Source organism: Lipophrys pholis, assembly GCF_963383615.2.
Source record: "Lipophrys pholis genome assembly, chromosome: 8".
Classification (NCBI taxonomy): domain Eukaryota; kingdom Metazoa; phylum Chordata; class Actinopteri; order Blenniiformes; family Blenniidae; genus Lipophrys; species Lipophrys pholis.
The window spans coordinates 17334621-17360705 of NC_137630.1; the positions used below are offsets into that span (position 1 = coordinate 17334621).

Below are 26085 nucleotides of genomic sequence, written 5' to 3' on the forward strand. Positions count from 1 at the left end.
CTTTTCTTTTTTTTTTAAAGCCAGCACGGCCTACCTCACGTAAAACTTGGACCTGCAGGGCCCTTGCTTTTTCTTTCTTTGTTTTCATATGTGGGGTTCCCTGCTGCTGTGTTACGACACACCACAGTAATGGATAGTAAGACAGAGACGGAAAAAGAAATCTCGCAAAGAGGGATTGCCATTGTTTTGGAGAGTTTCTGTATGACACAAAGTTCTGGACCAGTGAGGCTGTGAAATCCTCCCTCTGAATAAGAGACAGCTGCCTCTGGCTGGAGCTCCCCTGACTCTTGTGCTTGGATGGAGGGGAGCTGTATGGAGGGAAGGAAAGCGTCCCCGGCCTAGCCAAGATTCTCCCTCTTCCAGCTCCCCCTCTTCTCTTTATTTTTCCACCTCCGCGCACAATTATCTCCAGAGGGAGAACAAGACGGGGGTATCCCTTAGTGTGGAATTGCAACAAATGCAAACAAATGCAACTGCCAGGAGAGCTGCAGCCATCACGTTTCTGTAGTTGAAGTGGAGAAAGTTGATCATAGAAATAAAATTAAGACAAACAAAAAAAGAAAAGAAAAGCTGGCAGCACGTGTGGAATCCCCCTTTCCTTCTGCTGACTCATTCAAGCCATGTGTTTTCAATCTGACAGAGGGTTTCCCACCTACAGTAACATTCAAACAGAGCTCGCTGCACCACATGTTCCGTCATGTGTGCGGGCATGTGGCGTTTGTATCGACAGTCCACATTTTGTTTTCAACTTTTGCACCCAAGCAACGGCTTCGGACGATCAAGTGTGATGTAACACGGAGCAGCGCTCAAACCTGCACTTCTCATCACCTCCCAGCTGACGTTGCGCTTTAACTCGCTGTCAGCACAGATCCGGAGAGCACACAGGCCCATGTGTGATCAATTAACGACCCTATGGTATCTGAGGTGAACCTCGGGATCATTTATATCTTTAGTTTTCTTCTCTATAGTGAAAGAGGAAGTGGTTTTGCAATGTATCTGCACACACAATCTACTATGGCTCACTGCCTTTGAGTATGTGAAGTGCTTCAAAATGGACAAAGAAAGACAAAACATTGAAAAGTTACATTTTATTTCATTAATTTATATTCGGACAATTACAACTTCTCGCAGCACTTTGCCTTCAAATAAAATATAAAGAAAGAAAGAAGAATCTAAAGTAAGAAAAAACAGTTAATAGAGGAAAAACTCTTTTTTTTTTAACCCTTATATCCCGATGATAACGCCACTGATCTGATCTTACACGCATCCCCTCACTTTTACTGCCAGACCATTTAAAATATGAAGAAAAAAATAATAATAAAATTCCCAGAAAACAGAAAAATTAAGCTTTATGCTCATATTCGAGTTATTGTAATAGACCACCGGACTTCAACAGAACGAGTAAACAACAACATCCAAAACACCAAAAACCTGTCCCACAAGTCTAAATCTATAGCAGTTCAGCTACGAAGTGATCCAGTGTGGTCTGACCCACAACCATCTGAAGGCTTTTTCAAAAAGAAAAGGTGATTTCTCACTTTGTTTGCATTCACCATTTTCCAAGCGTGCAGGCTGAACCCCGTTGAGCGCGTCTTGAAACAATCAGCCTGCATTACTTGGCCGAGTTAATCGCCACATTGTGGAGAGTTTGCACTTTTTCACTTCTTTTTTTTTTTTTTCCCCCCCCCCCCACTTCTTTCTAGACGGGCAACAAATCTGGGAAATGGAAGCCACGGTGGACAAAGATAAGAGCCAGCCCGTACGTGTCACAGTCGCACTGTTCTTTAAACACTCTTTATCAGACCTGTGAAACACAGCAAACACGGTGCCGCCCCGGTACATAATAGAGCGCTGTCTTACAGAGCATGCTGTTTGTGGAGGTGCCGTCCTACCGGGACGCGTCCGTCTGCCACTCAGTGAAAGTGAACTTCTACGTCATCAATGGCAAGAGGAAGCGCAGCCAGCCTCAGCACTTCACCTACACACCACTGGCATGTAAGAACACAGATCACTTTGTCTGCTTTCATTCAGCTGTAAAAAAAAAACCCAAAACAAAACACATATTAGTCTTTTTTAATACTAGTCGTTGGTTTTCATTTCCTCTATCCACCTAGAACAGGATCCCAAAGAGAAAGAACTGAAATGAGGAAGAAAAGCAAAGCAACTGTGTTTAATAAAGCACAACAGAGTATTACTAAATTACTTTGCTTACTTTAGTAGATTTGATTTTGTAAGTCCTTCTGTTTCTACAGTGTATTCCTCCCGACTCCAGGAACATTTGCTGAAAACGACAGACATCTTTGTCTAAATCCGACCACTTAAGCTTCACATTAGTAGCAAATAAAACAACTTCAGTGAAGAAATCGTGTTTGAATGTATCTTTTACTGAAGGCAAGGACATTATCGCAAGATCACTTTGGGGGAAAAAAGCTTGTAATCAACAGAGGGGGCAGTAAAGTATGTATGCTTAATTACATTTTTCAAGGGTCTGGACTTTTGTTAAGTAATTTGTTTTTGAACACAAATAATAGTACTTTTTTCTTGAAACGAGTTCATTCTGGAGCCGTAAAAGTTTATGAATGAATGTGTGAGAAAGTTACTCAGCTCAAGTCAATTTGAGGAAGACTTCAAAAACAACCACAGCGGAACCAAAGTACTGGACATGAATAGACATAAAAATGTAAAAAAAACACAAGGGACGATCAGTGGAAGTTACATCAATACGTGTTTCAACTTCCTCATTTGTTTACATTTGTTGCAAACTAACAACAGCGGTGTGTATCGCAGGAGCTTTGAGAGTTTATGAAAGTTATTAGTTTTTCTTATTTTAAGTCTAAATATTCTATAATCAAACAAGCATGTCACTTTGCCTGAAGTGGCTCATACTTTCTTTTAAATCTTATTGAAGTATTAATTAGATGGACTTTGATACTTTTTCAACAACATTTTTTCTTATGAGTCATATTTGGCTTATTTCATTTGGTGCAAATGAGACATTAAATAAAAAGTATGCGATACCAGAAAAGTACAGGAAGAATTTCAAATGAATTCAGAAATTGGTATTTTGTTTTTCATCATAGCATTGTTTATTGACTTGAAACTGTGTAAAAAGTGAATTATCACACATTCCTGAGAGGGGAGTATTTAAATAAGGGCCCTGTAACAGTTTAAATAAGGATTTTGAGTGCTTTTGATGCCTCTCGATAACATGTATTGGTGTAGTACAGTTCATTTTCCTGAAGTGGAGAGGTGGAGATGTCAAGCCCCTCCACCATACCAGATAAAAATGTCTATTTTGTTAATGTATATATAAGATTGTGCAGAAGATTTAGGCAGGTTTGTGGCAGAAGGATTCTGTAGAATGCTTTCAAAACCCAAAATGTTGGATTTGTTCTTAAATCAATTAAGAAAACGCACATGATCAGTTTTTTTTCAAAACCAAAAGATTTCATTTTGTTTTTTGTGAAACTCGGCAGGGAAACTCAACTTCAGGGGTCTTTGGGGTCCACAGCAGCCCTTCCTGGACTCGCTGTTCTTCTTTACACAACATAGCACTCTTAATGAAATTAACTGTGTGTTTGGGATCATTTGCCTTTGCTACAAAATGAGACCACAGACTCTGCGATGTTTTCACCTCTGGCTCAGACCTTTGCACAGTAGTGTATATTATTCTTCAAACTTAAACAGAGTGTCACTTTCACTATCTAGTAAATTTCTTTAATGATTTGTTTAGCGGAGGAGAGTAATGTCGATTCCAGCCAAATGTGACTGCCTTCTAAAAATAGTTTCTTTCTTCCCTGCAGCTTCCTCCATAAAGACAGAGCCTCTAGATGAGTATGAAGCAGAGCAGATGGGCTTCGCCATGCCTCAGATCTTGGGTTTATCCCCTCATTCCTACTACCATAACCCACGCGGCGCCCTCCACCCAGACAACGGCCTGGTCCCCGGCATGGCGTCCTGCCAGCGCCTCAGCTCCAGCCTCCCGAACCAGGACACACGCTTCCAGCAGCAGAGTCCGGCCATCGTCTACTCTCGTGCGGGCAAAGCCCTGAGCGGCAGCCCCGGCCTCTGGCAGACCGGAGGGATGGTTCCCGACCCCCACCGGTCTGTACTGGTCCACACGGGGTCCCCCGCCCAGTCCGTGGGTCCCATCGGCGCAGGCCCGCACCCCTCCATCATCCAGTTCTCTCCCACCAACCACCACCTGCTCCGGGCCGGAGACCCCCAGGCCCTCGCCACGCCGGAGCCGGACAGCCAGCAGGTCATCTACTGCGACAGCTACTCCCCGCAGGCGGCGGCGGCGGCCCACTCACCCACCCCCCCGCAGGCCCCCATCGCAGTGAGCCACCCGCAGCAGCACTACCCCACCGTGATCCAGCAGCAGCCGTACGTGCAGAAGGGGCAGCAGAAAGGTCGCACCCCGGCCGGGACGGGGCAGATAGAGGCTTCGGGGGACGGGCCGAGGCGAGTCACAGTCAAAGAGGAGAACTTGGACCAGGCCTACCTAGATGATGGTGAGTGTAAGTTAATGCTTTTCTACTCCGTGTGTGTGTGGGAGAGCTGGCTGTGTCACTCTCAGTGTGAGTCTTTATCTGTGAAGTGTATCGACGTGGAAAAAGAAAGCAGGCCGGCGAAGTGGTGGATACATTGGGTTCCCTTTTGTGAAAGAAATAGATAAGACTTCCAAACAGAGATACGTCTTTTCCACAGAACAATTCAAGGATATTTACAGTATCTGAGCCATCTCCTTTTTTCTTTTTTTTTTCCACATATCTTGATCCAATCTATGTGCTATAGCATCCTCCTCAACAAAGCCAACACGACAAGCTCGCACTGTTCAAACAATCCTCGCCAGGAGGGGTAGTTTAGTTCCATTCAAGGTGGAAATAACAAGGATCGTGAGTCATATGTTTATACTTATGCTTGTCAACCCTATTACCCTCCGAGAGAATTAATGTCAGGCCACATCCAGCGGCGGGCACGAGGTTGTGGCTCTCCCTTGTTTTGGAGTTAAAGGTTCTGCAAACTGCTTCCGTGTTTAACCCTTTAACGTTTCCTCACATTTCTTCAACAAAGGTAGTCCGCAATGAGATCGGACCAAAGCCTCAAACACTTTCCTTTTACATTTCTCATAATCACATAAACACCGCTGTGTGTTGCCCATTTGCTCATTGGCAAAGCAGCTTTTCCTCCACATCAGCAACCCAGATTGAAACATTTATCTTGACAATGTGAAAAGAGGAAAAAACGTGCCCAATGCACATAAATCCAGTGGAAGTGACAGCATAATGTAGGTTATTTTGTTCTGCAAGTAAAACGTGATGTAGTCGTACAGTAGTGCTCAGTAGAAGCTGTAAAAATTGTGGAGGTTGCTACAGAGATTTCTTTTTTCTGCATGCACAAGGCTTCATGGCGGGGTTCCCTTCTTGTTTAGGATTTGTTTTAATTAAGTTTCTATTACTGTATTATATATTCTTTATAATATACATGCCATATAGCTCAATAAGTACATTGCTGGGCTTGTGAGTGCCAAGAAAGTGATTCTGAATGTGAAATCCTAACCCTAGTTTTTCAAATTAAACAATCAATTGTGCAAATAAAATGTTAGAAAGTAATAAGATACGATGAAACCACTGCTTTTCGCGGTAATGCTCTCGTAGTTATTCTAATACGATTAAGATTACTAAAGTTTCTGTGAGCTTGTGAGCGATGGTGTACATTAAAAGAGTTGCAGAGCTGCTGTCTTACATCTGCTTTAGCTCAGGCTGTTGCATTAATGGTTCCAAACAATTTAGTAAGCTCTTGTTTATTGGACGATGTCCATTCGGAAATATTAACATTCGTGTGTCTTTGCTTCAAATATGAACTTATTGTAAGAGTTGTTAGGCCACCACCATGACAACTCATTTTTATTATTGAATTAGTGGAGGAGTTAATATTACTGCAGTTTCTTTCAGTGTGTTACTTTAGTCGTACATGGAGTAGCTTATTTTAACATTTACTATAATATAAATGACTTTTAATTGTGCATTTCTGACTGATTATGATGTGATATGTTAGGTTTTCTTCCCCCCACATCATCATAGATTTCATTCGAACTCTCTGCAATAGTTTCATGATAAAATGATCATTTTTGTCTCAACATGAGGTTTAAAAGTTGTTTGTTGCTGTCATGGTGCTTCTCTGCTCAACATTGCCCTCTCTGCTGGTCCGATGGTTCATCTGGCACCGCCCCGCACAAGGAAATTACCCCCCCCCCTTATGCATTAAAGCCCGAGCGAGAGGGAGAAAAAAGTGTCACTTTCCTGACCGCCTGGACATGTTGACACTGTTATGAAGTGAAAAACAACCTCTATGGCAACCATTGTCAAACACTGGAACGTGCTGCCTGGGAGAACTGGGGAAAGCCTCTTTGTTTGTTATAGTTGGCCAGGACTTCTCCTTGGCCTCGTGCCCCTCGATTCTGTGGGGGAGCCCACCAGAGGATTAGCTTTTTTTCCGACCACGACATTCTGCCAATCTGGCACAAGAAATTCCTATTTGCAGCTGCTGTCCTCCAGAAATCCAGCCTGATCCCTGTAAGATAGCAGAGGGCGGAGGGTAGTTGGCAGGAAAGGGGAAGGAGGTGTGTGTGTGTGTGTGTGTGTGTGTGTGTGTGTGTGTGTGTGTGTGTGTGTGTGTGTGTGTGTGTGTGTGTGTGTGTGTGTGTGTGTGTGTGTGTGTGTGTGTGTGTGTGTGTGTGTGTGTGTGTGTGTGTGTGTGTGTGTGTGTGTGGTTCAATGGAAAAAATTAAACGAAAAAAAAGGCCAGCAATGGAATTTATGTTTTTTGGATTGAACTCTCAGGGTTTCCCTCCCTAGTAAACAGCAACAGAGCTGTGAATGGGTGAATTAACAAGGAGTTAGAGAAACAATCAAACTGGGGGTCTTTCTTTGATCCTCCCATCATGAAAAGGTGATGACGAACCGTCTTTCCCTCCCATGGAGGTGCTTTCGAATTAGTTTTAATCTTTTAATCCAGAAAGAAACTGTACCACCTTTCTGGAAATCTCGTGAAATCTTCTCATAAAAATAACAATCACTGGGTATAACTCGATTTTCACCCCTCTGAACTACAAATGACTCATGGTTCTATGACCATATAATGACCCTCTGCGAATACTAAAAATGTTTCTGGTGAATAATCCTCGACAGCCTAAACAAGTTCTAATCTGAAAAGGTGAAAAGGCACAGTGTATACAAGCTTAACGTGTCCAATTGCATTTCAGAAGCCTTCAACAAAGTTACTGTTGTAAAAAGTTGCATTTTCAAGTGAAAGTGTTCGACTTTGAAATCTCTGAAAATGGCTTCCAGAGTGCAAAGTTTTCCAAATGCTCTGTGTAAATAGGGAAATCATCACAACTTTTCTGATATGTGCAGTTTTACACACACGCGCAGCGGTTTTGGTAGTTTTTTCTGGACATGTGCTGCGAATAGATCAGCCACTTTAATAATGTCCTAGAGTTTCTGCCGATCAGTCTCTTTTGATAGCAACGGCAAAAATGCAAAATGTCGCCATCTGAATGGAAAACTTTCCTGCCATTTCCAGTCGATCGTGATCGTTGAAACGGGGCCTCAGATCTGGCAGGATCGCAGCATCTCAGTGCAAACAATGTCAACAGCTTCGGTGTTGCGAGCAGAGGAAGACTCTGATTTTGGGAGATCTCTTCAACTCCCCACTACGCTGGTTAAAAACTGCAGTGAGCTCTGCAGCTCCGACTAGTGGCGGGTCGGTGCATATTAAGCAGCTTTGTACAGGAATAAGATACTAACGGACTAATAATTCTGGGGAGAGAGCAGACATTTCATTTCTTAGCTGTGATTAACGATTGAACGACAATAATCGTGCACTGAATGTAAAACTTTTATCTGTAATGCTTTAAAAAAAAAGTGTCTGTTGGTTTAACGTAAACCTCGTTTCTCCGCTCCGACTCGTGATAATCTACCTACTCACATCACCTTTGCTGCTTCGCTGTGAAAAAAAGAAGGGACTTTCCAATACTGGACACATCTAAAGAGGAGTGAAAAACAAAGTGAGGTGGTAAAAAAAATAAAAATCCCTGAGTGTTACTGAAAGGTGCTCAAGCTCGATCCACACCACAGAACAGTCATATAAGTCGGGACCGTTGAACACATTTGTGACCCAAGTGAGATTGTCAACATTACTCATCAGGATGTGTGTTGCTGTTCGTAGTCATTCTAATGAAGAAAAGAGGTGATGCCACATCCTGGTAGTGTCTCGGTGTTGTGGTCGATAACTGTCGCATCTCTGGAGGTCCTGAACTGTGTCAACTTTTGTGACAAGTGAAGTGTGAAGTGAAAGTGGAGTACCAAAACTTCGCCCACTCAGAGGCTTTACGTCTCAGACACTCCCACACGCGTTCCCATGCCTCCAACTGCACATCGTCTCTTTTTTTCACCAGTTTTTATTTACATTCATTACATCTACTCAGGTATCCTTTTCTCCGTCTGTCAGAGCACGCCTTGAGATTCGGACCACGAAGGGTGAAAAATGTGTGTTGTAGTTCTCTGTATGCCTCATCTACATGAAATTGGTAGATTTAGTGGGTGTGGAATAAAGCCCAGAGGCAGTGGAGCAGGTGAAATTGTTCCAGCAGGTCGGGATCAGTGCAGGAAAGATAAAGCACACAGCAGCAGCCTGGTGGACACGCATTAGTCTCAGCTCACTTCCATCCTATTTGAAAGGCTTCGTCAAATACACGGCGGTGCAACAGCAACCGCAGTGGGAAGCACAACACAACCCCGTTTGACCATTTGTTTGATTATTCGCTTCACACCGTGAAGAAGGACAAAAAATCATTTAAATTCACGTACGAGAGAGCGGTATAGAAATGAATCAGAGTCAAAGCGTGTGAAGCTTGTTTTATATCCGTCTATCAAATATTGTAAAAAAAAAAAAAAATCAATGTAAAATCCAGTGGTGATGGTTTTATGTGAGTTCCGGTCAATATTGACACACATTTATGGTTTTATATGGTTTATTCTTCTTTGCATAAGTAGAGGCAATATTTTTGTCATGGACAAGTTGGATGATGAAAGACAATGTCTTTCTATTCTATTCTATTCTATTCTATTCTATTCTATTCTATTTAAAATCCATACAAAATGTGACACATGTCAGAAGATAAGGCTAATTTCCCAAAATGTTTGAGTTTGTGGTAAAGTTCACACTGACCCGTCATCATCATCATCATCCCCTGTCCTGATTCGAGCACACTTAACAGTAAAAAGTTAATAACCAGAGGCTTTGTCAAAATCTGACTGCTAAAGCTTCATTTTAATAACAACTCACTGGAGATAAATTGGACTGAAGTGGTTGAAGTGGATCTTTTGCTGAATGAACGAACACTGTTGCAGAAAGATGTTTCTCATAAGCAGAGATTTTGAGGAGAAATATCTGTACTTTCTCCTTCTATTTTGAACGATCAAACAGAGGTGTGTGTGTGTGTGTGTGTGTGTGTGTGTGTGTGTGTGTGTGTGTGTGTGTGTGTGTGTGTGTGTGTGTGTGTGTGTGTGTGTGTGTGTGTGTGTCGTCCAGAGAAGGGTTAAAGATGCCTTAAAAATGGCATTGTATATTTTTGAGTTAATCTCAGAACCTGTATTTTCCCATCTGCACTGAAGTGAAGACATAAACAAGTCAAATCAACTTACTTTTACCAAAGTCTTGATGTACACAAACATTTAATACAATTCTACTCAGTTGATCCCCTCGGGAAAAGTATGTCTCTGCATTGAGAACATCCTATTTGTATACAACCTTAACTTTACACCCCGGCAGCAGTGGGCTTCCACAATGGAGCTGAGGGAGGTCTTTCTCAGGGACCCACCGTGGTGTGTGGAATGTGAATACATTTGCCAACTCTGGTAATAAGTTAGAAAAGTAGATTTTAAGATGCAAAGTCCAAAAGCAACTTAATTATCACTTTAATCTTGTATCTTTATGTTGAGGTACAATTTACGAGAAATCAAAGGGAGATTAGCGCCGTCTGTCTCTACTTTCTCTTGTTTCTTCTTCTTCATGCTTTGCAGTTTTGTGCTGTCATCTCCTGCGCCTCACCTAAATTGATTCGGTCGTATGCGAGACACGTACACACTTCTACTGTAAGCACAAGCAGACGCACTGTGTGAACGTGCAAATAGTCGCAGGCACACAAATGCACACATTCCAGCTCACAGCAGGCGTGTGCAGCTCCTGAGTCAGCTACTGTACAGCAGGGTCTCTCTCTCTCTCTCTCTCTCTCTCTCTCTCTCTCTCTCTCTCTCTCTCTCTCTCTCTCTCTCTCTCTCTCTCTCTCTCTCTCTCTCATTGGTGCAGTGGATCTCAGCATCCACACACTCACCTATTGAACAAACTAGGCCGGGTGTTCCCTGCGCCTCCCTCAGAAAGCCGCTCCGTGCCAACCCTTCATTAGGATCAGTAAAGCTCTCAGTGTATGCTGGCCCTCTGTGGCGCTCCTGCTGCTTCTCTGAGCCAGTTTTATACTCAGGGAAAAAAAAATCCTGTGCCACCGCTGGGGAGATGAAAGTTTCTTTAAGGCATTGGGTGTCAGAGGGAATTCCTCCACACGCTAAAATAAACAGGGACGCTGATGCTGTGACGACAGCACGGCACCCGGGCTGGCCCGCTCCCGCAGTTTCTGAGCTCTCAAATTCTGCCCCGGCTATAAACCGCGCTCAGTGTTGGGCTGCTGCTTTCACATCTGCAAATAATCAGATGGACAGGCAGGCATGCGAGAGGCGGTGAGAGAAGCAAACAGGGATCAGCTTGTTGGACTGAAGAGCATTTTTCATCTGATTGCCTAATTAGATTGCAAACACTTAAATAAATCGGTGTATTTAATCTTTTTGACTTAGAAATCAGTTAAAGCCGGAATCCAAAATATTATCCTAAGACTTCGGTTACAGCTATTGAATTCAAGCCAGAATTAAGTAAATTTAAAAAAATCCTTTCTATCCTTTCCTTCGCAGTATGCCATCTGCTCAGGCATGTGGGTTTGATGGTGTCTGATTTTGAATCTTTGCGACTTTTAATAGCTGCACCCTTCACCTCCCCACTATGCAAATCAAGGTTTCAAATAGAACACACACAAGGCCGCAGTCCAACGTTCCTGCGCCTCTAAAATTAAACCAGTGAAGCCTGGATTTAAAGTTCAGGACTTAATATTTGTACAAATATTCAGATGAATTTTTTTTTTTGTAACTTGAAAATAGTGGTAGCTACAAACATTCACAATATGCATAGTGGCCAAGACTAAACTGTGATAAATTCTGCTTTAGTGGATTATGCATTCATGTTTTGAAAATTCTATAGCTATATTTACTGCAAAAATACTAAGTAATCCCGTCCACCCTTCTGACTAATAGTTCAAAGAAATATCTATTTGAAAAGCTAATATTCTTATCTCAGCACTTCAGGAGCTAAGTATATAGCCCGTTACCATGGCGACAGAGATCACAGACACTGGTGCTCTCTGTAATGGATTGGTTGCAGGGAAAAAGCTGTTTTGGCCCACTTTGAAATACTTATATTACTCATCGGGCCTAATGAGTTCCCCGAGGCACAGTGGAAGCAGTGGCACCAGCCTATAATGCACACACACACACACACACACACACACACACACACACACACACTGTACAGTAGTGTGTCCGACTGCAGCTCTACACGTGTGTGGAGATGAGGCTCTCCATGCTCGTCACTCCTTTCAGTTTAATGCAGAACTACCTGAGACAGAACACGGTGGCAGTACGGGCGAGACGCAGGTGGTCACAGCGCGAGTTTTCCATATTACACACGTATTAGAAAATAGATGAATGCGCAGCATTAAAAATAAGCAGCAGCCGCAAAACCAGAGGACTTCATCCTCCTGCAGGAAACTGTTACGCACAGTTTTACTGCACTTCAGGCAGCCTTTACGAGAGACTAATATTTTGCAGTCTGGGGTGAAAGATGTGACACTTTAATGGAGAAATGTTTCAGCATTCGGTCCGTTAAAATAAAACGACATCTTATTATGGCATTGACTCTGGAGACTGGCAGGGCTCACTCGCGTCAGGCCGGAGCTCTGCCGTCGTGCTCAGTGTATTCAAAGATATCACAGGAAGTGGGACGCGTCTGGTTTGACAAAATGAGGTGAAGGCAGATTCAAATCCTGATAATGACCCAACTTCTGGGGAGATCACATTCACATTAACTTGTGATGAGACATGCTTTCATCAGGTTTGATTGCGAGGAATCAAGATTAACACGGCGAGACGGCCAATATTTTAAACAAGAAAAGCAACAGGATGTAGTCTTCTGTGAGCAGAAGACGGAATGTGACGTGCAGCAGCAGAAAGTACACAAAGTACCACTTCTGAGGAAAGAGAAGACACATTTTATGTTACATCCTATGAGACAGAAACATGTAAACAAGGGTTTTTCCATTTAACACATTTGTGCATGTAAACACATCAAATAGGACTTTTTTTTTTCTTTTTCCGATGAACAGATTTGTCCCAGTAATCTGAATTGTTGCAGCTCAGTAGATAATAAATCGTCAATTCACAGATGAACAATGTGGAAAAAACTAATAGTATAGAAACAAACGACTGAGCATTTTGGAACTTAAGAGTTATGCTCATTTATTCACAAAACCATCAAGGATAGGAAACACCATCAGTCAGAACATACACAAATTGAATTGAAGACTCGCAGAATTTCTTAAGTTCTGTAACCACAGTGAGCGCGTGTCACTGTAGAATAACTGAACTCTGATGGGATTTAAATAGAAAGCCTTGAGTTTCAGTTCTTTAATTTCACAAATGCATCGAATCCATCGCTTTGATTTGTATTGCAAAATTGTATGTCAAAGCTCTGTGTCATCTTCAAATTGAAGGTTGATAAAGTTTAGCATTCTGGGTGAAAGGAGTTGTCGTGCACTTCAACACCGTGGTGGTTTGATGTGGGCAGAAATTAAATCCAGTGTTAGAATTTTATTTTCAGGGCACGGTTTGTGTTCCCCCACACTTTGGGCTCCTATTTTTAGATCTATGACTCAATGAAAGTTTCCATCTCATGCCCCCTTCCTCCTCCTGTTGATCAGTGTACACACACACACACACACCCTCATAATCAGCTGAGCAACACAAGCAACTGCTTGCTACCTCTAGAGGTCACCGAGCATCAATGCAGCTTGTACAGAAATGTCAACCGAGTGTTTACAAAAAGTATTTCAGGAATATATATAATCCACCTGCATGTTGTCTAAGAGATCTCGCATGGTTACGTGATTTTATTGTGAAATCAGTTGATCCTGTCGATGTCTAAAATCCCTCTTTTTTTTTTATCTGTTTCACAGTGAATGAGATCATCAGAAAGGATCTGACGGGCGTTCACGCCAGAGGGCAGACATAGAGGAGGAAACGACAACACACACCCTCCTCCGATACACACACACACACAAGACACACACACACACACACACACAGTCTTCAACCTGCCGGTGAAGTGACGCACTTCCACCGATAATCAGAGCTCCTCTTCCTCATTTTCTTTGCTCATTGAAATATCAGCTCCCGGCTCTTGTTTGCTTTGGATGCTTTCCTGCAATAAACTTTTGGCAAACAGAAGGACTCACTGACCCGTCTGCCACCAGCAACAGGTTTACCACCAGTGAAACATTTCAGAATCGGACAGATGGGCTTTTTCCTCATGCGAGGCTGTGTTATAAACTCGACGAAACAAACAAAACAGGAGGAAATTGTAAGAGAAATAATAAATTAGCTGGCCATGTTTGCCAGACAATGAATTCACACCCGTTTCCCCTCATGATAGTGTCGCGTAGCAGGAGTGTGAACCGAAACGTCTTAAGCAGGTTAAAGCACTTCTCTCACTGGGCTGCAAGAACTGGCCACTGGCTGGAGAGACGGAAAAGTGAACATGAGAGACCATGTTTATCATTTTCAGTCCCGCTGAACACTCGCTCGGCGTCTGAATGAGATTCTGCCGACTGCCCGCTGTTCACACGTTAGCAGGACACTCGTCTTGTGCACAGTAATTGTGTGACATTCGCACAGTTATTGCAACAACGTTTCACAAACTTTAAAGAGATTTTAATGCCGGCATGTTATGCCGGATGCTTTTTAAGATATTCGCTTTTGGAAAAGTAACTCGCATGATACTGGCACGACATTCGCACGACTTTTGCGCGATAAACGCGGCGACAGTCGTTCAACATTCACACGATAACTTGTTAAGTTTGCAGCCGTTTGGCAGTAAACTAGAAAAGTGGTGCAACAGTTACGTGAGGGATTGAAGATTTCCTGATTACTCTTTTTTTTGTTTTCCGGCATGAGGACCTCAAACCTGGAAAAAAAGTCCCGTTTCTCATTTCTCTTCAAAACTCAAGTGACATTTTTGTGAACTATGGTTTTTTTTTTACAAAGTTTCGAAGAACACGTTGCAGCCCAGTGAGATACGAACCTTCTGTGAAATTCGCATTATATCCAGACGTGTCTTTTTGTCGATCATCTCATAGCGAACTGCGATCTTTCTGACTGAAGTGAAGCACACGCTGCCTTAATCATATCTAAATAAACTATTGTGCCAACTCCTAATATGCACTGTTTTCAACAACTTGGGAGGTCAACATTATTATCTTTTTATCCGATGTTGGAGTCATGTGAATAATGTATTGTTTTATATAAATATATAGATATATATATATTCTCAAATATATAGTCAGGTGCCAAGCAAGCTTCACAGAGGTCTGTGACGTGACATTGATAGCATGAGTGTACATTTCCCAAACGTTTCTGCACAAGTTGAACTTTTTCATCTCAACGTTGCATCGGCGATGTCTTTTCAAAAAAGTTGGGACGATATGTGACAAAAAAAGAAATGCCTTTTCAAGAGCCAATTTTTAAAAAATATATGTAATTCATTAAACGGTAAAACACCCTCATACGATTCTAGGATTTTCTAAACTTGCTTTTATCTACATTTTACACATCATCCCAACTTTTTTTTGTCGCCCTGTGGTTTCTGAAATGTATTTGAAGTCTGGCGCCCGCAAGCTGAAGTGTGAGCATTCTGATTTAAAGATGGCCTTTTTGCCTCTGTCAGTCAAATCCTTTGTCTTTTTTTACATTTTTTTTTTATTTGCATTGATTGTTTTGACTTTTGTGGTTCGCCCCACATTCTTGAATTGAGATGCCCGAACCTAAAACTGTGTGCACTGTTGTTTACAGTTGCATTTTTGAAGATGTGCATGTGATGACAATCAACACACCAAAAGCTGCCTATGCGGAAATCTTCATGCTTGCAGATATAAAGAGAATACTTTCTATTTTCTGTAGCTGTCATTATAGTGTAAGCACAATAATAGTATACAGTGATATACTATTGAGGCTTACTGTGGCGAGAAAAGCAGTATATTTTCATAAAATGATGAGTGGATTGGACGACAATAAAAATGTTAAGTGCCAGGAAATAAAACTCTGTAAAAAAAAAAAAAAAAGAAGAAGCATAAAAGTAAAATCTAATAATTGGATCACAGTGTTTAGTTTTTAAGGAGATTTCAAATGTTTCTTATATTTTGTATTATATTATTTTTTATTTTTGAGCCAGTACAGCACAAGTACATTTGACATTTCTTGAATGTAATCTGTATTAAATGAACCATCCCTCCCTCCCCTCTTTTTTTGTGTGAATATTAGTCACTAAATGTCCAAGTTTTTAAAGTACGAGCAGTTTGGTTTTTCGTCATACACCATTTTAAAATACACCATTTTAAAGTCCTTATTTTATCCTTAATCTGTTTTAGTACTTTTATTTTTTTGAAGGGAACTATCATACACCTACCCTTTTGTCAGTTTATATTCTTGTTCATGTTTTTGTTCTATTATCTTTTTTTTTTTTGCAATCTGTTAAGGAATCTTTGGTTATTAATACTGTCTTATTTTATTTTATTATTTTTTTGTGTTGATAGTTGTCATGTATTTGTTACATGTTGAGTTTGTGTGCCTCTTTAAAAAAAAAAAAATCTCTATCCATGCTATTTTTGTATCCCTAAAGAAGCAATAAATAATAACCTTGAACATCATTAAGACTGTATCTCATTTGTCATCTGATCAGTATTTTGCAATCATTGAAACATTAACTATAAAATCCAATGCCGTGGTGTACACATTTCTCAGGGGTCCACAAAATAATATGTGGTGTGCCCCAAAACACAAATTTAGTTTTGGTTTAGTATTGGATTACATCAACTTGCTTTGTTTTGGTAGTTTTGAGGGGATTTCTCTCTCTGACTCTGACTGTGTCTCATGTCAGGCTCCTTGGCTTCTCTTCTTTATGTCTGATTGCCCCCCCCATTAAGTTTCACCTGTGCCTGAGTGTATAATTGTCTTCACCTGGTGGCTGTGGTTTATATTGGGTGTTTTCTGTGTGTTCTGGTTGTCAGTCCGTCTGTGTTCCTGTGTGAATGACTCATCTGTATTGTCTGGGTAACTGTGTATAAACTTTTGAAGCATCTCTTGGCGTTTCCCTGCTGATGGACTTTATTATTGGTGTTTGGGATATTTGGTTTTTGCTGTATAGATGAGCTTCAGTCCAGTTTCAGCTCGTCTGCGTATGGTCAAGACAACACAAAGGTGTCTGTTTACCCTTCCCGGTGCCTTTTTAAAGAAAAAGAAAAAGGAAAACTGAAACCCCACAGAAGTCTGTGACTCATCCAGTGCTCCTTGCACACAGCGAGCCAGGAGCAGATGCATTCATGGGAGACCTGACTGGCCTGACATGAAAAGATATTCAGAGCTTGAACCTTGAAAAGCAAAGTGCTGTTTACCCGGGCACACGTGACCGCGGCCGACAGACTGCACACAGTTTCTAATCCTCCCTCAAATAACAAATAACAACAAGAAAGGGGATGTGTGGGGATAAATTGTGCCGGAGGCTGCAGTTACCATGGAGACGGCTTGTTTGGTGCCTCCTCCTTGCTTTGGGCGGACTCTGAGGACTCTGTGAATGAACCCTGTGTTCAGGAAGTATCTGGCTGTGACATCATCACGGCTGAAAGAAGAAGAAGAAGAAGAGAAAGAGAAAAGCACGTGGGCTTCTGCAGCCCACTACACAGATCTGCCCTGATGACTCACGCGCCCTTTAACACTCCACGCTGTAATGAGTTAATGAGTTTACTGTGCGAAATCGCACAGGAATGAAATACATGATGAGCTTGGCATTTCATTCAGCTCACCCCCCAAAAACGAAAAGGGTAGAAAATGAGTGAGCTCATTTTTACATAAAAGGCTTCAAAATGAACACAACTGAAATGGCACCAACACTGTAGAGGGGTTTGTTTGTTGTTGTTTTTTTAGAGGGGTTGGTATTCACTTGTTCAGCACAATTGCTTATATTGCTCAAGCTTCATTATCTTGTTGCCTGACTTTTTCAGTGTTAACATACGTTTCTTATATTCAAAGTAAAACATTTGATCCCTGAGAAGTGACAGATTCAGCTGAAAGCAGCAGCATAGAGGGCTGTTTGTGTGGAATAAAGATGATATTGTCCGTTTGCAGACACTTCCCAAAACTCTGCATCATTTTCTCACAGACATGAGTCACCTTCCTGTTTCAGGTGTTCGTGTGCTCGAGCATCAAAATGTGATCCCATAACACACATGATGTCTTCCCTCCACTGCACCTTGTGTGTTTTAGAAATAATTCAGGAATTGGACTACTTTTAAAGTTTGTCTTTGTTTGACCTTGTTATACAATATCGATTCTGAGTTAAGCGTCAAGTCCTCAGCTGCTTTCTTGTCAAATGAGTCGACTGAAATCTAAAGGTAGCCAAGCTTTCTGGCCCCAGGGTCCAATAAAAGGGAACTTTTTCAACTTTTAAATAGATTCAGGTGATGTAGGTATATTGAATTTATTATCATTATTATTATTGTTATTGTTGTTATTATCATCATCATCATCATTGTTAATATTTTTATTATTATAGTTGTATAAAATAAATGCAAAGATTGAATCTTGTCTTAAAAACAAAAGTTGCTAATTAAATTCTGTGTCCTTAGAAAAAAAAGCCCTTTAATCTCATTTAATTGGAAGTAAAGAGAATTTAATTCACAAACGAAGTCCTCAAAATCACATGGTCTTCGTGTTATTTTCCCTGTGTTGTCTAGTTTTAAAACGGACCATGGAAAAGTGACATTTCAAATTTCAAATCAAATATTCTCACCAGAACACAGAAATATCAGTCACATATTTCTCTACATATGAATCTGACAGGAACAAACCTTTCACAGTCACAGTTTAATGGTTTATTCATACAGTCTATATATGATGCAACACAAAACATAGCAGTACAGTACTGCACACTGAAGTGTGTTTCTCAGCTGGGTGAAGCTGGTGATCTGCAGCAGGCCTGCAGAGGGAGACAGCAACATGCAGATGGAAGTCCGAAACATGGAGAGCCGTTCCAACAGCACTCAATCACTGAAGCACAGAGCTGCTTCTGAGGCACAATGGGAATACTTCAACCAATTTTTTTTTTTTCTTTCTGTCTTACTATCAAATTGGCAAATTCAGTCACTTTAGACTTGCAAATTGAATCTGAGAATCTCACAAAGCTTCATTCACCAAACAGCTGCGGGCTGCTTTTAGCTCTTTGCAGACGTTACATTACACAGTAGTGTTTCCACCGGATGTAGTAAATCTCAACAAATGACTTTAAGTCAAATGGAGACACTGGTTACATTGAGTTAAACTGGGAACATTAAAGAGAGAACCTCAAATCTGTAAAAGTTTTGCATGCAAACTGTATAACAATAAATCTTGGTGCATGCCGCTGCAACCACAAACACACAATTATAATAATTATTAAACATGCAGGTGATTGTCTTTCACTTCGTCCTTTGGGTAGCTCGTGCTAGAAAGAATGCCAGACTATCTAGGCAAGTTACACTTTTTGTATTAGCTCATGTCACCAAGGGACTTACAGTATATATCAAAATATACAGGTACATACATTCTGCCACCACTAGATGGCATCATACCTCAATAGAATATTGCTACAGTACCACAGAAAAACTACCGGTAGGTACCAGTACTACCGTATTTTAGATGTGACTTATTCTCAAGCCTGGAAAATATAGTAATACGGATTTGTGTTTTGGGCTGTTTAACTGTCATGCAGCTGCCTGCCACTAGACGGAGCTACAGAGTTGCCCCTCAGCAGAATGCTAATGTCCAGAGTAATGCATGGCACAAAGTACCTCGTACTTTAGCAGCATTTAAAGTCCATTATGTTAATTGAAGATTGTAGTAGAAGTATGTATATTGTACTTTGCATGATACAAAGCATTTGTGGCATGAGAGCGTGTGTTCAGAGTATTATGTGGGAGCTCTGCTTCACTTACATTTTACAAGTCATTGTTTTTTTGTGTTTTTGTGAGATTGTGGTTTTAAGTTTTTAATCGCTATGATATGGATGATAGATTTTCTTTCCATGGTGCTAGAAAATAATCTAAGATAAACACAGATATTTGGCAAAATCCATTATTGTGGACAAATCAGAGGTAAAATACAACAAGTTGGGGAAACTTCAACATATGTACTTGAAGTCTGGGGCTAAACTGTTTTTGAAAAATTGTCAAAACAATGATAAAACTAAATAAATTTGGAATATTTATGTGCTGCTGTGTGATACAACTTTATTTTCTGAATTATTCCAAAGTCTCCAATAACATTCACATATTCCCTAGTCAAATAACATAAACGCACAAAAAGTGAGGTCACTACGAGGTGATCCTTCCTCACATTGAGACCACATACAACCTGGGTTGAGTAAATGACTTGAGCACTTCTCTTTTGCTACCTCGGTATATGTCACCAATGCTCTCCTAATAATAAATAATGCACTTTGAAGCAGCAGGATATCATAATCGCCAACATATAGCATTTTTTTAGTAACCCTCTTAAATACAAATCTTGCTCTGAAAGTTGCATCATGGAGTCTGTTTGGGTTTATCTGAAGAGAGTGAATAATTACAGCAACCCTCCATTTACATAAAGTCTGTTTGTAGTTCTGAAAGGTGTTTTAAGCAACCTCTTGAGTTCTTTAGAAAACTGTGTGGAGTAACACCTCTAATAATTTTAGACAATTTATTTCATTCAAAAATAGAAGATAGGTATATAAGAAATACGCCACTTGGGCCTCAGGTTCCACAGACCTCCAGGTTGTCCGTGGTATCGGCTCAGACATGTGACGGGAGTTCACATTGTCACGTTGACCTCACAGGAAGCGCAGCACCTGTGGAGGAGCAGACCCCCGAGCAGGTGAGCCTGATGGGGAGCAGGTGTGCTGCAGTCTGCTGCTGTTTGTGTGCTGATTCCTCATTGTTCCACCCCACTGTGAGGCCTTAGTGTGTAAATGATCAGATTGCAGGAGTTGATTGGAGTTGATAAGGTCTAATGTTTTGGTTCCGTTTTAAAAACAACTGGAAAATAAGCAGTGTTTCTTCCTTTTTTCTTTTTTTTTTTTTTAACTTTAAAATGTTACAGCCAAGACTAAATAATTTGATGGTGAACATCTTTTGGAGGTACGATTATCATAAGATAAAGAGCCTGGAGATCGAAGACTCAATTGGAGTAATGGTTCTTACAGACTGCTGGATTTCATAAACTTTGGTATGAACTGTTTGACTGCATGATGTCAACCTCCACTGAATCAAAGGTGACCTCCATAGGACAGAGTGACGCCATCATGCATCAATTTGCATTCGCTATGGGCCTGATTTCCTGCATAAAGCACGCGAAATGAAATGCCTGCAATTTCAATTTGTATGCATTTTAAATAAGACACATTGTCACACACATTCAACAGTATTTAAATGAGCCTTATTAATAAATCCTCCAATTAATTAAAAAAAAAATAAAAATCATGGTCTCTCAATTAGTAATTGCGGGGAGACGAAACATAAAATTCAGTTGACAGTCGGCCGCACAACAAGCAGGCTTTAAGTATCAAACAACAAGTGTCCTCTCACGGAGCACAATTTAATTCACGCTCTGAGGGAGCCGAGCATGGAGCGTGAAGCGCCAAACAGACTGTCCAAACTGCTCTAATGGTTTATTATCTGTTATCGCCAGGTGGTGAAAAATCCCACTCCGGCGCCGAGGTGAGTGGCGACATCAGCCCTGAAGTGGACCTGATGCTCATTAAACCAGAGGAAACAGGCTGCACTGGTAAATACAGCTGCCGCCCACCACCGACAACAACACAGGCTCTTTTCTAGCGCTCCCTCAAGGGTCAAAGGTCCCCCGTTTACATAATCCCTTCATCTCACTGCCGTCTCCTCCTGACAGGGGAGTAATTGGGAGGATATTCATAGAATATCTGCGGATTTATATAAACGGCAACACTTTACAGAAAGCATACCTGATATTTGCTGTGAATAAACAGTGCCGGGATGTTTTACTGAAATTGCAGTGTGACGCTTAAATTCAATCGTTCCGGCTGTAGCAGTTGTAGGAAATGACAGATGAAAGAATGAAAGATGTATGATGCCTTTTCCCAGCATGATTTCATGACTCAAGTTTATTTATTTTTTCTAATAATTTTGTATTTTTTTTATTTGAGAATTTATCATACTGATAAATTTCAGTTACCACCCATACATCCATCTTCTCCACTGCTTTATCCCACTTGGAGCAAATCCCAGCTGACAATGGGGGAAGGAGCGACAGGTCTCCAGTCCCACACAGGGCTGACACAGAGACATTCACTGTCACACCTACTGGCAGCTTCACAGTCACTTATTACCTTACAATTCATGTTTGGGAGGAAACTGGTTTACCAGGAGACACACGCAGGGAGAACATGCAAACTGCACGCAGAGAGTCTCTTAACCTGGAGCTGGCAATGTTCTCACTATGAGACGAAGCCGCTAAATCACTAAACTTCCTGAGAAGAAATCGTGAAAAGATCTGAGTTCTTTCTTTTGCTTTTTAAACTAGTTCCCCTAAATGTGCTTCATTCCCAGCATTTCTTGTGTTTGAGTTACTGACTTCAGGTCGATGGACTGTTTACACTGCATTGTCAATAGTGAAATCATGGCGTTCATTCAAGATGAATGTAATACAATATACTTTTATTGAACCTTATTGACACATTACAGGAAATTGCTGTATTTCAGCAGCTCAGAAAACACAAACAGACCCCTGGTCAGACAACACACACCCACATCCCTGCAGGCACAAAGTACGTGCAGCTTAAAAGAGTTCAACTGGTGATCAAGAGGACTTATAAACATTTGTTTAAGGTGATTATTATGATAGGTTTTAATAGACAGCCTGTAATCGGCGCACCCTTTATTAGTGAGGAGAGAGTGCGGGGCCTGGGTCGATACTTTACTGAGGTGCCACACCAGGATTATCTCAGTGAACATGTCAAATTGAACATGATTGCTTCAAGTCCCACTGATTATCTGACTTCTTATGCACATTTCATATCCACGAACAATCACAGCCTATCCTGGGGCTTCACTCTATTGTAAAACAGAGGCGGATGTGGCGGATGTCTTCAATGATACAAAATTATTTGAAGCTCTAATCAGGCAAAATGCAGTGCACTTGATTCTCCAATGACGGCACCACATCTGCCCCAAAAGTTTTCTTAATGAACTGGAGCCTTGAAAATGTTCTTTCTGCATACGTTAATTGAAGCTGTCACCAGCACCGCTCGTCAGGGCTTCACAAGGTATTCCGGAGGTTAAGTGCAGTGCGTGAACATGCACTTCAGCGTAATTGTTGTGGGAGTGTTTGAGGGCGACATGTGAAGCACACAGCACTATTTCAATTCCTCCCTTGTTTTTTTTGTTGTTTTTTTTTAATCTGCTGTTATGTTAAAAGTCATCTCATCATGCTGCACAGCTCTCAGCCCCCAGTGTTCTCAGCAGCCATTGTTTAACACTGCAATCGCAGCTTCAGTATCTGCAGTGGTAAGCTGAAGTTTCTCCGGTTTCCGTCTAATTGGTATCATGCAGAGTGTATTCAGTGTTTAAACCAGAAGTGCTGCCGGTAACTGAGATTACGCAGCCCTCGGTCCCGATGGCCGCTCACATTTCACATACACTCGGCTGCAAAGGAGAACCACCAGCGCAGCACCGACGCAATCTCATCTCACAAATCAAATTGTTTGCCGACTACTTTGTTTCTTTGAGCGTAACGATGGCCATTTCCATCCTCACACGCAGCAGCTGTACAACATCACGGCTCACAGGCACCAACACATTCAAAATAACAGAATTAGTACAAAGTATATTTCATTACCTTCTTGGAGATCCTTCTTCAACAGATGTTTGAAATCACACCTTTATAGTAAAATGGTAATATCAGGCTGCCTCTTGTGCCTGCTGACCCTGTGACCCCTTGACTTTTTCCCTTCTCACACATTGAGGTTGACAGTTACATCTGAGTGACACGTCATTTCATTTCACCGCATTTCATATTTATCTGCTCCTAAACCGCCATAACCTTGATAATCCTTAACTGATGTCGGATCCTATCAATATACCCAAACACACAATCAGGATATTGAATCAATTGAATGGAACTAAAGTATCAGAGTCAGGGCCTGCGGGTCAAACACAGCTCATCTGGTCATTTTGTGTTGCCAAAAGGTCCTGGAAGACAAAAGTCAATACTGAGAGAAGCTGCACTAAAATAGTTTTTGTTATAAGAGCAGAAACATATTTAGATGTATTTTTACATAAATGCATGTATAATATGTTTATATTCAAATAAATAACTAACATTATTGAAAGTTACTCTATGTTTAGTATTAGTTACATATTTAGACTCCTAAAGATTAAACCAGCCCTTTGAGGGAAACCAGAATATTGATGAGGCCTATGGTGAAACTAATGTTGACACCCCTGGTTTAGAAGGCTTTGGTGAACTGGCTCTTGGCTTATTAAAAACAATCAGCTCTTCAGTTGTTTTTTTCCTTACAATGATTTACCAACATCCAAACAAGAAGATAAACTATTCCACCAACCAAACCCAACTGAGCTGTATTATTTGAAATGATTTTTGAAAGACATATGTCAATTTGAGGGGTTTTTTCATTGATGTTATACATTGTGTATTGCTAAAGTTTATCCTGATTCAACCAGTCAGCTTAAAGAAAAGAAGAAAAGATATGGTCCCAGAAATACTTTACTAATAATAGGACTCCTCAGAGGAACACATGCAGGAGCACATTAAGTGGCACACAGCAGAGCAGATAGAGGAGCATCTGCACAGACTGCACCGAGAAGGGAACTGTTATTTTGCACAGCTATAATCAAAGCCACAGTTATCAGCGGACCTGCTGAGTTATAAGCTGACGTCCCCCTAACACTGTCAGCAAGACGTCGAATCCTCACACTTCAAGAAGACTTCGAGCGAACACAGGGACGAAGAAAGTGAGTGAGGCCTGGCACATGTACATTTTTATTCCTCCTCAGAAATTCACATTTCTTTTCTCTTCTTTATCACTGTGTGCCTGTGAAGTCTAAATCACACCTACAAAGAGGATTCATATAATGCAGGAAGCCAGGAGAAACCCTGAGCAGCAGCCTCACTTAATTAATGAACTCTGACTAATTGGGTGCTCAGTTAATTCCCGCCCTTTGACAATTGGATCATATTCAGGGTTCAGCCGAGAGGGGAAGTTAATCCTCGCCATTGAATTTGGTCTAATTGGAAATCAGACCTGACGTGTGAACTATTAGTAGTAAAATGAACATTGATAATGTGTCAGTTCAAGGATTAGTGTTGTTTAATTGATATGGAAATCGATTATGAGACATTTCAAAGGTGCATTCAATCCATGAATGAACAAACGGGATGTCTTTGTTGTTAGGAAAATTCCCAAATTTAAAATATATTGAAATCTGCCACAGCATTGAGACCACCTGACTAATATTGGGAATATTGTGCAGATTTTCTCATTGGCTGCCAGCAACAACTAAACAAAAAAAGTGCACTGAAGGCGGATCTCCATTGACCCCTGACGGTGCGCTGCTGCTGTATGTCAGCAGTAGATCAAATGAGGTGGAGACTCCATCATTGTCTGCCACATCTCACAGATGCTTGACTGGATTGAGATCCGGGGAATTTGATAACCCGAGTCAATGCCAAAATGGCTTTGTTACTCAAGCTCTCATTGAACCACTTTTGCTTTGTGGCAGGGTGCGTTATCCTCGGAGGGAATGTTGTTTCTGTAGAGGGGAGTCATGGTCTGCCACAAGGTGTTGGTAGGTGGTACATGTCACAGAAAACGTCCATATGGACGGTAGGATCCGATGTTTCTGAGCAGAACATTGTTCCTTTCTTGGTTTGTCTTCTTCCCATAGTGCATCCTGGTAAAGTGTGATTTCTGTACTTCTACTGTGAATACTATATGCATAAAAATTCAAGTGTTAGTTCCAAGCAATGGTTTCATTATTGGCCTTATATTTTTATATGTCCTTTGAATTTTACACTTTACCTCCACTGGGGGCAGCTGTGAGTCAACAGTCTCTGGCAACAATTTGTACGGCAACAAGTCGCAAAACAAAAAAACAAACATGGAAACTTTTGAAAAGACTGTGATCATTTCTCTTTTGAGGGGGAGGCAGAAGCTTTGTCAGCGGTGATAGTTGGTGAGGCTGTTAAAGACATTGTGGTTACGGAGAATTATTATCTCTGGTATTAACAATGAGAGGCCATTTGATGACTTGCTCTGTCGAGTTTCGACCAACATCCGGCATGATGAGTTTAACAGGCAGAACGTCTTATCAGAGAGACGTGCCATGCAGATTACCTTCAAGGACGACACCGCAGCGTTCCCTCAAAGACAACGGTTGGAGGTGCTCAGTAATATGAATCCCAAAGTTTCTGATCAACTCAGTCAAATTGTCGCTTCTTCTTTGTGTCTCAGTGTTGCACTCAGTGGCAACAGATCAAAGGCCTCTTCCGTATCCATGGCTGTTCACTTGTTCATTTACCACGTCCC

General features: G+C 41.3%; 1 protein-coding gene across 1 annotated transcript in view; it reads left to right on the forward strand.

Moving 5' to 3' along the window:
* Positions 1–16137, forward strand: part of nfatc2a (nuclear factor of activated T cells 2a) — a gene marked incomplete at its 5' end in the record, with an annotated part of 28654 nt that extends 12517 nt beyond the window's left edge. The window contains 4 exons of the mRNA XM_080470196.1: positions 1704–1759; positions 1863–1995; positions 3804–4514; positions 13400–16137. Coding sequence (XP_080326322.1) covers positions 1704–1759; positions 1863–1995; positions 3804–4514; positions 13400–13455 — 956 coding nt within the window. The 3' untranslated portion in view covers positions 13456–16137. The remainder of the gene's footprint in view (positions 1–1703; positions 1760–1862; positions 1996–3803; positions 4515–13399) is intronic.
* Between the last annotated feature and the right edge of the window lie 9948 nt (positions 16138–26085).